This window comes from Dipteris shenzhenensis, chromosome 3, assembly GCF_047967505.1.
Source record: "Dipteris shenzhenensis isolate YYH24624 ecotype China chromosome 3, Dip_SZ_1.0, whole genome shotgun sequence".
NCBI classification, from domain to species: Eukaryota; Viridiplantae; Streptophyta; class Polypodiopsida; order Gleicheniales; family Dipteridaceae; genus Dipteris; species Dipteris shenzhenensis.
In genome coordinates, this window is record NC_141598.1 from 39,743,193 (window position 1) to 39,756,799 (window position 13,607).

Below are 13,607 nucleotides of genomic sequence, written 5' to 3' on the forward strand. Positions count from 1 at the left end.
GGCCCTCCACTAAGCAATAATCAGCCACAACCTCATGCTGATTTGCAGGTTTCTCTTCCGGCACAAAATGATCCCACTACTCATGATGCAGTCATTGAAAAAAGAGCTGTCAATAGACAACAAAGGCAAGTTCCCAAATGGCTTCTTGATACATTGAGGGACAGCAAACAAGATCAGCCTTTTGCTGCCCGGACAAGATCAGGGAATATACAGCATGTTCACTTTCTTGAATTTGCACCCCTTGGTACAGCTTGCAATGAAGAGCCTTTGTGCTGTAAAGATGCTTTTGACAGCAAAGAGTGGATGGATGCAATGAAAGCTGAGTTACAATCTATTGCCTCAAATGACACATGGGAATTAGTAGATCTCCCACCTGGCAAGCATGCCATTGGAACGCGGTGGGTCTACGAATTAAAAATGAGGAGACATTTGCTCCCACATCCAGGATTACTACCATTCGATGTGTCATTGCCATTGCAGCCCATCATCATTGGCAAGTGCACCAACTTGACATCAAGACCGCTTTTCTTCATGGGGATCTGCAGGAAGAAGTCTATGTCACACAACCTCCTGGCTTTGAGGTTGTTAATTCTGAAAATAAGGTATGCCGGCTTAGAAAAGCCCTTTATGGTTTGAAGCAGGCACCCAAGGCATGGTATGCCAAAATTCATGCACACTTACTATCCCTTGGTTTTCAGAATAGTCCCACAGAACCCACTCTTTATGTCCGTGGGAGTGGATCTGATTTTTTAGTGCTGATTTTATATGTGGATGATATGCTTATCACGGGCCCAGATACTCAGCAAATTGCAGCTTTCAAGGCTGATTTGCAGCAGATTTTTGACATGTCAGACATGGGACGGCTCATTATTATTTGGGCATTCAGTTTGCTCATGTTGAGGGGGGTATCATGATGTCTCAGTCCAAGTATATTGGACAGCTCCTTGATCGTTTTCAGTTTGAGGATTGCAAGCCAATCTCTACTCCAGTGGACCCTGGCTTCAAATTCTCAGCTCATGATGGGAGCCCACCATGTGATATCACTCTTTATCAGCAGGCTGTTGGATGCCTTATTTATTTATGTCACACCAGACCTGACTTGCAGTAGTATGCAGTATCTCAGCTCAGCAGATTCATGCACATGCCCAGTTCACAGCATTGGCAGGCAGTGAAGAGAGTCTTCAGATATCTCAGAGGCACTCAGGATTTAGCCCTCTTCTATGGTGATCAGGGTTCACTTACCATGCATGCTTACATGGATAGTGACTGGGCAGGATGTTCCGACACCAGAGTGTCACATACTGGCAATTGTTTTTTGCTTGGCAATTCATGTATTTCTTGGCTCTACAAGAAGCAACCGACAGTTGCCACGTCTAGTTGTGAGGCTGAGTACAAGGCAGCTTTCACCCGTACAGTAGAGTGTGTTTGGCTTCGACAGTTACTTACAGATCTTGGTATTTGCCAGACATCCTCCACTATTGTCTACACTAACAGCCAAAATGCTTTGGCCATTGCAAGTAACCCAGTGTTTCATGCGCATACCAAGCATATTGAAGTTCACTATCATTATGTTCGGGAGCGGTTGTCAGCAGGAGACATAGAGTTGTCCTATCTTCCCACAGAGAACAACATCGCAGATATGTTTACAAAGGCACTTCCTCATCCCAAGTTCGAAGTCTTCCGACATGCTTTACACTTGGTTCCCTTTGTTACATGATCTGACATTCCTTGTACATTCATAGGTGGCTATATCCTTTTGGATGAACATGTGCCACCATGACCAGAAACTACCAGGTATTCTAAGACGTTTCCAGAGTACTTCAGCCCATCCCATGGAGGGTGGTTTGTAGGCCATCTTCTGGTGGTTCTAGTGATGCCCTATAGGCCATGGTATGTGCCTTGTAGGCATAAGTGTAGGCACTTATAGTGTTAGTGCCTTCTAGGCCACATAGGACACTTAGTCCTATGTGACACCTAGGCCACTTAGTCCTAGGTCTAGGCACAAGTACTTTGTACTCGTGTATTTTCATCTTATCTAAGTTTTGACGTGACTGCTCTATCGACTCGTCTTGTACCTGCACTCTCTCTCTCTCTTCGTTTCGTACCTTCAAGCCCTCTAAAACAGCTAGGCGATCAGAAAATGAGATTCATACAGCAGGCTGATTGTATAAATAGTCAAGACGATGAGAGAGAAAAACTCATCGCTATCTCACCCTCAGCTTGACAGATGAAAGGAACAACGAGAATGCCCAGAAGGGATGTAGAGCAGCAAGAAGATTGGCTGGAGTATCACCAAGCTAGGTGGACGAAGAGTAGAAATGCTAGGGGTTAGGCGTGCGAGGGAGCAATCAATAGGAAAGCCAGAAGGGTAGACAGGGCAGCAAAGATAGAGCGCTAGGGCAGCACTCTCAGCACTGGCGGCAGGCTGGAATAAGGTGCGCAGAAAGAGAGAGAAGAGATGGCAGCAAATTGGAGCAATAACAGCAGCTTGGAAGGCTATGGCGGCAAGGTGGAAGCTGTTGCGCAGCAAGAGGAAGAGGAGATGGCCTAGCTGGGGAGGATTCACTACATGAATCTGAGGGGGCAGGCTAGATAGAGTAGCTTTTCCAAAAATAAGAAAGCTAAAAGCAGAAAAGCTAAAAGTAGAAAAACTAAACTAGCTTTTTGGATAAACTAGCTTTTAAGAAAAGCAAAAAGCAAAAAAGCTAAGCTTTTGGAAAAGCATCAACTTTTAATAATTTAATACTTCAATAACTTAATGAATATGGTTATTATTATTATTATTTTACCCATTCACCATGGTTAATGAATCTAGAGGCCTAGGACTCAATTAACCCTAGGACTCATAATTCTACCAAATTGAGACCATCTTTTAGCTCTCGAAAGGCTCTCAAAACTAGATACTCAAGAACTGGGTTTTGAGATTGCTCCCAAGTCACTAAGCTATGCGATCTAGATCCGTCCTCATTGACAAAGCATCATAGCCCAACACCAAGGCTCACCCCCAAGGCCGTTGAAGGTGTTAGGGAGGAATGGTCGGGTATGGAGAACCCTTGTGGATGTGCGAAGCGTCATCAGTCTCGTACTAATGTTGGTAATTTAATACCAAGTGGAGGGTGATCCGGTAAGGTTGTCAATTGACTCGTAGCGTCACTAATGTCAATTGACTCGTAGCGTCACTAATGTGAAGTCCACCCCATGCACTAGCTTCCATCATCCTGTCACTAAATGTGATTGATGGATACTGAAGATCCATGGCCATGCTGAAGATGGCAAAGAACCATACTGAAGATGGTACATCACACTGAAGGTGATTGGTCACACTGAAGGCGACAGATCGCGTTGAAGGTGATAAGAGCTCAAAATTTTGAAAAATGGCCACACTGAAGGCGACACTATACTGAAGATAGCATGCATGGTGATCAGCCATGAGCAGAGAGTACTCTAAACTGCAGGAGAGTATGTGCACATGGTAGCATAACATGCTAGCCGGGATGTGAATCCTGCAATCAGAACTCACATAGAAGAATACACACGTGTGATCAGTACGATGAGATCTCAATAATGGGGCGCGACAGATCGCACTGAAGGCGATAAGAGCTCAAAATTTTGAAAATTGGTCACACTGAGGGTGACACTATACTGAAGATAGCATGCATGGTGATCAGCCATGAGCAGAGAGTACTCTAAACTGCAGGAGAGTATGTGCACATGGTAGCATAAGATGCCCAGCCGGGATGTGAATCCTGCAATCAGAACTCACATAGAAGAATACGCACATGTGATCAATAAGATGAGATCTCAATAATGGGGGGCGACAGATCGCGCTGAAGGCGATATCAATCGCAAAGCTTCCTCATATAGCTGGATAAGATGAGGATAGTCAGCAAGATAATGACGATCCACCCATTTGGCATCTGTGGTGGGATAGTTCAAGAACTTGATAAGATATTTGCGTTCAATGCGGCCTCCATGAATACGCTTGTCCTGATGATAAAGAATCTGTTCAGGAACCACGATTGCATCTTCATCTTCAATTTTGGGTTGAGGCTCATCTGTAGGAGTAGACGGGATAGGTCCTTGATAATGCTTAAGTAAGCTCACATGGAAAGCATTATGGATCTTCCAATTTTATGGAAGATGCAACCTGAATGATACATCATTTATCTTCTTTAAGATTTGAGAAGGACCATAGTATCTCAACACAAGCTTGACATAAACAACTCTATTCCCAACTTTGGATTCGAGTCTTGCCTTGTTGAATCTTAATAAAACCCATTCACCTTCTTTGAACTCCCTCGCCCTCCGTCGCCGATTTGTTGGGTTCCTTTAATGCTCCTGAGCTTGTAGTATGTGTGTGCGAACATACACATAAGCCATTCTTTTGTCCTCAATAAACTAATATGCTGCGAAGACTTCGTCTTTGGTGCGCAACACAGGTAATGGTGATGGCTTTCCATAAACAATCTCAGCAAGAGCTTTACTTGTAGATGAGTGAACAGTGTTGTTGTATGCGAACTCCGCCATAGGAAGGTACTTCTCCCATAGTTGTGGGTGATCATGAGCATAGCATCTCAACAATTCCAGCAACACTTAGTTTGCTGCCTCGCTTTGCCCATCAGACTCTGGATGGTAAGATGATGAGAATTCTAGCTTTGTTCCCAAGTTATCAATCAAGGCCTTCCAAAAGTTACTTGTAAGCTTGCTGTTCCGATCTGAAACAATTCACTCAGGAATCCCGTGATGGATGAAAATATGTTTGATAAAAAGTGCAGCTGCTTCTATTGCTTTTAGAGTCTTCTTGCAAGGAATGAAATGAGCTTGCTTGCTAAATTGATCAATTACTGTCCATATCATATCGTGTCCCTATGGTGACTTAGGGAATCCAATAATGAAATCCATAGAAATATGTTGCCTCGGTGCTTTAGGAACCGGTAAGGGCTGAAGCAAGCCTTGGGCTTTTGCCGATCAAACTTAGCTTTTTGACAAATTAGACAAGATGTAACATACTGAAAGACATCATTTTTCATTTGAGGCCAATAGAAATACCTTTCAAGTTGTGCGAGGTCGGAGACAGTCCTCTATGGTCAGCAAAGGGAGGACTATGGCATTCTTCAATCACTTTGGGTTTCAGGTCCCTTATTACACAGATCTGGTTCTGGTTCTATGAATATCCATCCCTAGGATAATAATCCTTATGGGCGCTGCCTTGGCTGAGCTGCGTCCATATATTGTAGAAATCCAGGTCATCCTTGTACCGATCCTTCATAACTGCAAGTTCTTGATGATAGGCTGTTGTAATTGAATTTACTTGTGGCCTTCGTGACAATGCATCGGCAACCATATTGACTTTCCCTGGAGTATGCTGAATCTGAAAATTAAATGCAGGCACGAAGTTGGCCCATCTCATGGGCTTCTCACATACTAGGGGTTGAGCAAGAAAATACTGAACAATCTGGTGGTCAGTCTGGATCAAGAAATCAACGCCAAAGAGATAATGCTTCCAAACTTTTAGAGCATAGATGACTGCAAGCAGCTCTTTCTCGTAAATATCATAATTCAGCTTGGCGTCTCTAAGTCTCCTGCTTTCAAAGGCAACTAACTGCCTCTACTTCCTGTAAAATATTTGCTCCAATGCAACCACCACTAGCATCAGCCTAGATACGAATGGATTCTGCAAATCTGGCATCACCAAAACTGGTGATACCCGCTTTTGAGACCGATCCTACTGAACATCTTCGCTCCCCTAAGCCTGTCCAATAAAGTTATAAATCCTTGAAATAAGAACGCGATTTTTGAATGCCATCTTGTTGAAGGCCCTGTAATCAACACACATCCTCAAGTGCCATCCTTTTTGAGTGACAGAAGGACTAGGGAGCAAAAAGGAGAATTGCTAGGTCTGATTAGACAATGTTCAAGTAGTTCTTGAATCTCTTCCTCATGTCTTGCTGACCCTATAGGTTGGCCTGTTAGGCGGAGAACTTCCTGGAATCAAATCTATAGTGAGGTCCTCTAGCCTTCCGGAGCTAAGGACTTAGGTAAATCCTTCTTTGCTTGGATATGATTGACCATGGGAATGAGGCTGCCAAAGACTCCTACAGGAAATTCGCGTCCCCCTTGCACCACTATCACTATCTTCTTCTGAAAATCGAGGTGGGGCTGCATGTTGTAGTGCCAAGGTTGGCCTAGAATCACATCGACGTCTGCTATGTTTCCCACTTGGAAATCCAAGTGGTCAAGATAACCCTGTAGATGAACTCGTAGAAGACTACTCACTGGTGTGAGTATGTTCAAAGGGGCATCCCTGAAGCTCTCTTCCCTTTAGTAGTAGCCGGAACAATCCCAGGGAAGAAGCTAACTCTGAAGAAATGATGTTGCGAGTGGAGCGTGGATCGAAAAGAAATAGGGCAGGTTTGTCACCAACCCGACCCCATGCCTTTAGGAGCTGATCTTGGGGTCCCTCATCATCTTCAATCTCTTCCAAAACAGCCTTTACTTTTGCTGGCCCTTTGCCTCCTGTAGGCTGTCTCATAAGGGGCATTCTAAGAATTTATGAGCCCCATCACATCTGATACACAAGCCCTCTTTCTTGTACTTGTCAATAGTCTCCTGATCTAGCTGCTTCTTGCCCAAACTTCTTCTTGCCAGAATAGAATCCTAGTCAGTTCCAATGGTTTCTTTTCCTCCTAGACTCGGGTCTATCTCTTCTTGTACCAAATCTTCCTTCATTCTTCCTCTTTTCCTCAATCCTCTTTGCTAAGGGAATTATTTCTTTTAAAATCTTTGGATCAAAACACTTGACTTCGTCATGGAGCGTTCCATTTAGGCCACTGAGATACTTTCGTGCTTGTTCCTTTGGCGTCTTCTTCTGGATCGTTTGCACTTTTAGTAACAACGTCCAAAACCTATCAGTGTAGTCTTGAATAGACTCTCATCTCTTTTGTCTGAAGTCATCCCATTCAAGAAGGATCTCTGTCTCAAAATATGGAGATAGGAACCGCTCCTTTGATTTCTTTTTCAACTCTTCCCATGTCTTGGCCATTGTCCCTTGCACTTCTTGAGTCTGGTGCAATACGGCAACTGAACCACTAAGAAGCAATGTTGCAAAATTTAACTTGGCACGTTTCGTGGTCTCCTCTCGCCCAAAGTACGTGTCCAAGCTCGTGATCCATCCAAGTAGTATCTCGGCTTTTGATTCTCCTTTATACTTCGTCATCTATACCCATAGAAGAGGATAGAGCGATTTTGAATGCTCTGAAAGCCTTTTACCTATCTCTAGCTCCTACACTACTCCAGCCCCCTTCCAAGCCCTCTCCTCTCAGCCTCTTCTCTGGACTCCCTTCTCTCAAGTCTCCACTCTCTCAACCCCCTTCTCTCCACCCCTGCTCTCCACTCTATCCCCATTCTCTCAAGCTTCAGCCACCCTTCTCTCCACTCTCTCAACCCCTTTCTCTCAAAGCCCCACCTTCTCTCCACCCCTTCTCTCCACTGTCTCCCCCTTCTCTCAAGCTTCAACCCCTTCTATCTCCCTCTTCTCTCAGTCCAATCTACCCCCCTTCTCTCCACTCTCTCAACCCCCCCTTCTCTCCACTCTCTCCCTCTTCTCTCAGCCGCTACGACCAGGAGACGTACTAGGACTGCACCCTTGAGGGGCCGACAGCGCTCCATTGCTGACCTCATGCCTCCACTACCTCATCCATCCTGATGTTCTGCTGCTGCTGCTGCTGATGATGATGATTATGATTATGATGATGTCGATGCTGATACTGAGATTGATACATATAGACGACTATCGACATGACTATGTTGTACTTAGGACTTAGTACTGCCGCACATGTAGATGATGCAGTGGGCCGATTCTTTTATGGACAAAATGTACCCACAACAACCCCAAATCCTTATTTCACTGTTATAGTGAAGGAGATTGCAGCCTTTGGACCAACTTACGCTCCTCCCTCATGTGAGACCCTACGCACCACAATTTTGGCAAACAAAGAAGACTGGCAGAGTAGGCTTTGGCTCCCATCAAAGACATATGGCTGAAATGTGGTGTCGGATTGATGGGATATGGATGGATTGACACTAGGAGCTGCTCTATTCAAGGCTAAATACTCCAAAGGGGCCAGCTCTTTTATTAAAGCTATTGCTAATTCAGAGGAGGGAAAGTCAGCCGAGAGGTTGGCTAGCATTTGGATGGAGTCCGTTGAATATGTGGGATCAGATCAGGTCATTCAGTTTGTTTTTTATGGTGAGAACTCCAACAGGGCAGCGGGGAGGATTCTTGAAGAGAAGTACCCTCACCTTACCTTCACTCCTTGCATGGCATATGGGCTGAATATATTGGTAAGCTTGACTGGGTGGAACCCACCACTGATGTGGGTAATCATGTTGTCTCTTTCATCACTCACCACCACTACATTTTGGCTATTTTTTGCAAGATATCCCCAAAGCCGAATCTCTTTAAGTATTTTGACACAAGCTTTGCTTATAATTTCATCATGTTGAAGTGATTTTATAAGCTGAAAGCTCAATTGAGGCAGCTTCTTGATTTCTGTTGTGGGACGCATGGTGTGAACGAAACTCTGCAGGGGCTCAGAGATATAAGTCCATTGTCTTGGATGACATCTTTTGGGATGACGTCCGCCTCTTGCGTCAGCTTACAAAGCCTATTGTTTTGATGTTGAGGCTTGTTGATGGGGATGGTCCTTGTATTGGGAAGGTGTATGAAGGGACCATTCAAAGTATAGATGCTTTGTATGGTTGGAGGAAGGAGGTGTTGAGGGCACTTGCAACCTCTTGGCGGAGAGAATATCATTCACCTTTGGAGGCTGCAGCCTTTGTTTTGGATCCAGAATTTCAAAAGAAGGGGCAAGAAACAGTACAGAGGTGGTATAGGATGGGAGTGTTGGAAAGGTCACCTCCCCATCTGTAAGCCCCCAAATGAGGAGAGCGTGGGGGAGGGAGACCTAGGGCAGAAGATGCCCAGAGAAGAAAGAGAGAGGGGACTGCCACATGGGCAGCACCTCACAAGAGAAGAAGGCTGCAAAGGACGGAACCTGTGGAAGGAGCAGAAGGCGGGGACAGCAAGCCCTAGATCTGACCTGGCAGGGCGCGATGACATCAGCAGTGTACGGCGCTGCACACGTGGCTGGGAAGAGGGCCTGGCAGAGGCACAGATATGGCAGGGAGTGCAGGCCCAGATATTTAGCAGGAAATGTGGCTGTCAGTGGGCAGGAGGCAGGCCTTTTATAGGCTGGATACCTGCCTTGAATGGAGGGCCAAAGGACCCTGAAAGTGTGGGCCAAAAGCCCTGGGGGGTGTGCCCTTTTAGGGCTGGACCAGCCACAGACTGGTCGGCCAGTCTGGTCGGCCAGTCTATAACAGGCTGGTCGGTTTTTTGCCAGCCCCCTTGGGGCCTATAAAAGGAGAGGCCCTGGGCCTCATTTCACATCCAACAGTTCAGCAGAACCAGCAGCAGACAGGAGCAGCCAGAAGAGATTTTCTTGGGCCTCATCTTGGAGGTGAAGGAGAGTAGAAGGTGTGCTGCAGACTGAGCTCACAAGGGCTGAATCTTGGCTGTCTCTCAGGGCAGCAAGGTGTTGTGATCTGGACGGAAAGTCCACAAAAGCTCGAGGTGGAGCACGCGGACTCGAGTCTAGAGATAGCCAGCAGATAGGAGAAGGACTTTGTGGTAAGATCAGAGGACCACACCATTGGTGGGACTCTCGATCTGTCTCTTTTGTATTGTGTCCATAGTTGTGGACGGAAATATATATTTTGGTGGTTTCTCTATCTGGTTGGTTCATTGTCTATTGATGAGTCTGCACACCTATTGTATGCACATAAGTAAAGAAGTCTGTGATTCCACACCCACACCGCACACTGTGTGAGCTCCTGGGCATTACTATAAGTCTTCCGCTGCGTGTACCCTCTGTTGGGTCCTTTTTAACAGGGAGAAGGTATTGAGACGACTTGTCTCAAGTGCCGATGATAGGAGAAAAGTGCGGGAGCTGTCATATTATAGGCAAGGAAAAGGGTTTTTTGGTTTGGAGGATGCATGGAATGACAGGTTCAAGATTTCCTCCGTTCATTGGAGGGAGGACTATGCAGCAGATGCTCCATTATTGCAACGAGGCCCAGAACCAGGACCAGGATTATGAGGCTCAGCAGGATGAGGGAGAGGCCTCTATTGCTATTGCCATCTTCAGACCATTTTCTCTATACCATGTACTTGACTCAATAGTCTCGAGTCCTATTTGGTATTGAGGCCTTCAAGCCCAAGGCATGGCCTCCTTTTCTTCCATTTTGCATATTATATGCTCTCTGATCTATAGTATTCTACACTTTTATGGCTTTATCCATATTGCAAACATGTACATTTCAGTTTTGAGTTTTGTGTCTTTAAAAGTCTAAAGCTGAAATGGAAAGTTTAGAGCTGCTAAAATGGTTTTCTTTTCCTATTTTGGTATGTTTCCATATGATATGGCATTCCAGTTCCTGTTTCCCCTTCCCGGAACATTCTGTTCCGACACCCGAGTCCCCGGAACCTTCCCTGGTAAATATGCTGAAAGCAAGTCAGCATGGGACACTTTCCATGTGAGACAACAGATCCTGAATGAAGAAGGAGGCTGATCTTGGACGTATAATGCCATGCCATCAGATATACAGCTAGGAGGGTACATGGATGTTGTACAGTTGCATGCATGGCTGCAATTAGAACTGCCGTATGGCGGTCAGCCGACAGCCATGTTAGCAGATGCCACGTTGGCACAGGTTGGGTACTGCAGCAGATGTCCAGTCGGCCTCTTCCAGGTCAGCGTACATGAGGCAGGGAGCAGCAGCCATAAGAGGTCCCACCCCTTTAGTTCTGCTCATCTCAGTCTTCAGCCCTCAGCACTTCAGCTCCACTGGAAAATATACCTGTGCTATGCTCCTTGTGAGGACTTAGGTTGAGATGCTACGAGCTATTCTTTTTCCAGAAAAATAAAACATGGCTAGGGTGCTCCAAATGGGCCCTTGTGACTTAAGTCTAAAAGTTCACCAAGTGGCCCACTTGTAACGAAACTTCCACTGAGCCTCCTTGCCTTGTGACTTAGTGCCTTAGCACATGGATGGGACTACGAACGGTTTAGGATAAGAAGAGAGACTGTTTCTCCGATCCTACCATGTGCTAATGGTCAAAGAACAAGGATGGGTTAGGTGGAGCTGCCTATAAATCTACCAAGAAGATCAGGTTTGCTCCAAACCAGTATTCCTGTAAATCTTTGGTGTTGCACCTGTAATTTTGTTTCTATATATACATATATATATACCTTTGTAAGACTAGAATAAGTCCAATCATACAAATTTAGAATTTTTTGTTGTTCTAAAGATCAAAAATCTACAAAGAAAATAAAAGAGAAAATGAAAGAGAAGAAAAAAGAGGTAAACAAAAACTTTTATGAAAAGCAAAAGGAAGACATACTTAGCAAGCAAAGCAACACTTATGTCGTCATCAGTGCCCAAGCATAAGCAGCTATACTGGGTTTCTAAAGACCCGCGGAGTCTCTAATCTGAATACAGAAGAGCGTTCCATTGCAAATCTTTTAAGTGCCTGTTTGAAGACTTAATCTTCACCAATGACATGCTGTATGTGAGATCATTGCTCAAAGACAAAGTTATTTCGGTAAACACATTCAGCCTTTTTGTTGAATTTTCTGCATTCCCTATATTGTGCTCTGCTGTCTAACCGCAGCAATATATCTTTCCAGGATGGCGTAAGAATGAATAGAAACAGGGGCCACGATAGAGAGCATACCCGTTCCGTAGACAGTTCTCTGTCACCGTGAAACACAATCGCCTTCATATAATCAGAATAACTTAGCTCATGCACATAAACGTGGCTACCGAACGTGACCAGACCCACCAACGCATTCTCTGGCAGAAGGCTCAAACTTTGCGAAATTGCATTCTTCAAACCTTTGAGATCGTCTTGGGAGACAGACATGTCTACTACGAAAAGGAATGCGGGACCTGTTCGTTTGTCCTGTTGCATTCCTCTGCTGGGCGAACTCTCAGTTCGGTAACTGACGGCATAACTCCCAGTCACGGGAGGCAAGACATATTCCACACAAGTGTATGTAGGGAAGAGTTCGGCAGGAAGGTTGCTCTCGCTGATGGAGTGGTAATTGGAAGGGAATACGTTACGATGAAAGCAGAAGGGGCAATTCCAGATTTTGGAGTGGAAATCAACACGGGCATAGGGGTTGAGGATGCCCCTGCAGGCTTTGCAGAGGAGGGGGGCATAATTGAGGGTGGGGAGGTCAGGGATGGGGGAGAGGGGGCAACACATGATGGAGAGGGGGATGACGAGCTGGTCCACAAAGCTACGGGAGGAAGGCCAGGAATGCCAAGTCCAGCGGAGGCCTTCAGAGAGCTCGAGCTCCGAGAAGTCCATGAGGGTGATTTGAGATGGAGAGGGCTGTGTAGCATCTGGGAAAACCTGAGCTGGGAGCTTCCAATAAGACCCAGGTAGAGGCGATGAGAACTGATCTTGCTCGTGCTCTTGCTCTTGCTGTTGGTGGCTATGGCTTGCTCTTGCTCTTGATCTTGCTGTGGCTCTGGCTCTGGCTCTTGCTTTCTCTGTGGCTACAGGTATGGCTATGGCTTGCTCTTGCTCTTGCTCTTGCTATGAGTTGATCTTTGCTCTTGCTCTGGCTTTCTCTGTAGCTATAGCTATGGCTTGCTGTTGCTCTTGCTTTCTGCTCTGGCTATAGTTATGGCTATGGCTTGCTCTTGCTCTCTTGCAGACGTCTTGCTCTCAGTTGCTCTTTGCTCTTTGCTCTTGCTCTTGCTCTTGCTCTTGCTCTTGCTTTGATCGTGATCTTGATCTTGTTCTTGTTCTTGTTCTTGCTCTTGCGATCTTGCTCTTGTGGCTATGGCTACTGCAATGGACGCTTCTTGATCAGCTTAGTGGCTATGCCTGTGCAGCATCTGGGAAACCGAAGGATTGAAGAGTTGGAGCTTCCAATAAGATCCAAGCCGAGACCATTACTGTTGCTCTTAACCATGGGAATGGCCATTGCAAAGGAAGTGTCTTACAAGCTGCCACAAAGAAACAGACACGCTCTGAAGAGAGAATCTCATTTTTTAAGCATGTGCAAAAGTTTCCTCGGAGGAGACCATCAACCCTACCCCTCAACGTAAGTAACATGCACTTTTGAGAAAGTAGAGACATGTGGATCCAACTCTTTGAGAGAGAGAACAGGGAGAGTTCACCCGACCAGTAGGTCGCTTCCTATGCAAGCACTCGGGTCCTAGGAGCGCACCCTTGGCATCCAAGCATTCACCCTTGATAGCATCGGGATGCTTAATATTGCAAGCACTTGATCTCGGAGGCCACACTCGACTTCCTACTTTTGAGAGAGAGAAGAGGGGGGTGACCGGTTTCATCGATTACTCACTTGGGAGTTTAGCCTTATGGGATGCAAGCACTTATTTCTCAAGGGCACATCTTCGTGTGAGATGGTGTGGCCAAGACTAAGGTTGAGAGCAATCTTTGCTTACCCCGTTTTGTACCATGACAATAGACTTCCACAATGTGCACACAATCAAGTTTCCTTCCCCTA

The 13,607-nt window shown here is 45.7% G+C and overlaps 2 protein-coding genes across 2 annotated transcripts in view; one reads left to right on the forward strand and one right to left on the reverse strand.

Annotated features, from left to right (window-relative positions):
- The window catches only part of LOC147903791 (Sec23/Sec24 protein transport family protein), a 29,857-nt gene extending 16,856 nt beyond the window's left edge, over window positions 1–13,001 (reverse strand). Inside the window, exon 1 of the mRNA XM_087401303.1 lies at window positions 11,798–13,001. Within this exon, the coding sequence (XP_087257429.1) occupies window positions 11,798–12,436 (639 nt within the window). The 5' untranslated portion in view covers window positions 12,437–13,001. The remainder of the gene's footprint in view (window positions 1–11,797) is intronic.
- Window positions 12,520–12,992, forward strand: LOC147903792 (uncharacterized). Its single transcript, XM_087401317.1, has 2 exons — window positions 12,520–12,633; window positions 12,756–12,992. Exons 1-2 carry the CDS (start codon window positions 12,520–12,522, stop codon window positions 12,990–12,992), a joined length of 351 nt encoding a protein of 116 aa, XP_087257443.1.
- Window positions 13,002–13,607: the final 606 nt, after the last annotated feature.

Bases quoted from the DNA above. Each gene is read 5' to 3' on its own strand.
- LOC147903792 (XM_087401317.1), top strand. From the start codon at position 12,520: ATGAGAACTGATCTTGCTCGTGCTCTTGCTCTTGCTGTTGGTGGCTAT. The intron at 12,634-12,755 runs GTATGGCTATGG...CTCTGGCTATAG, and splicing joins TGCTTTCTCTGTGGCTACAG to TTATGGCTATGGCTTGCTCT.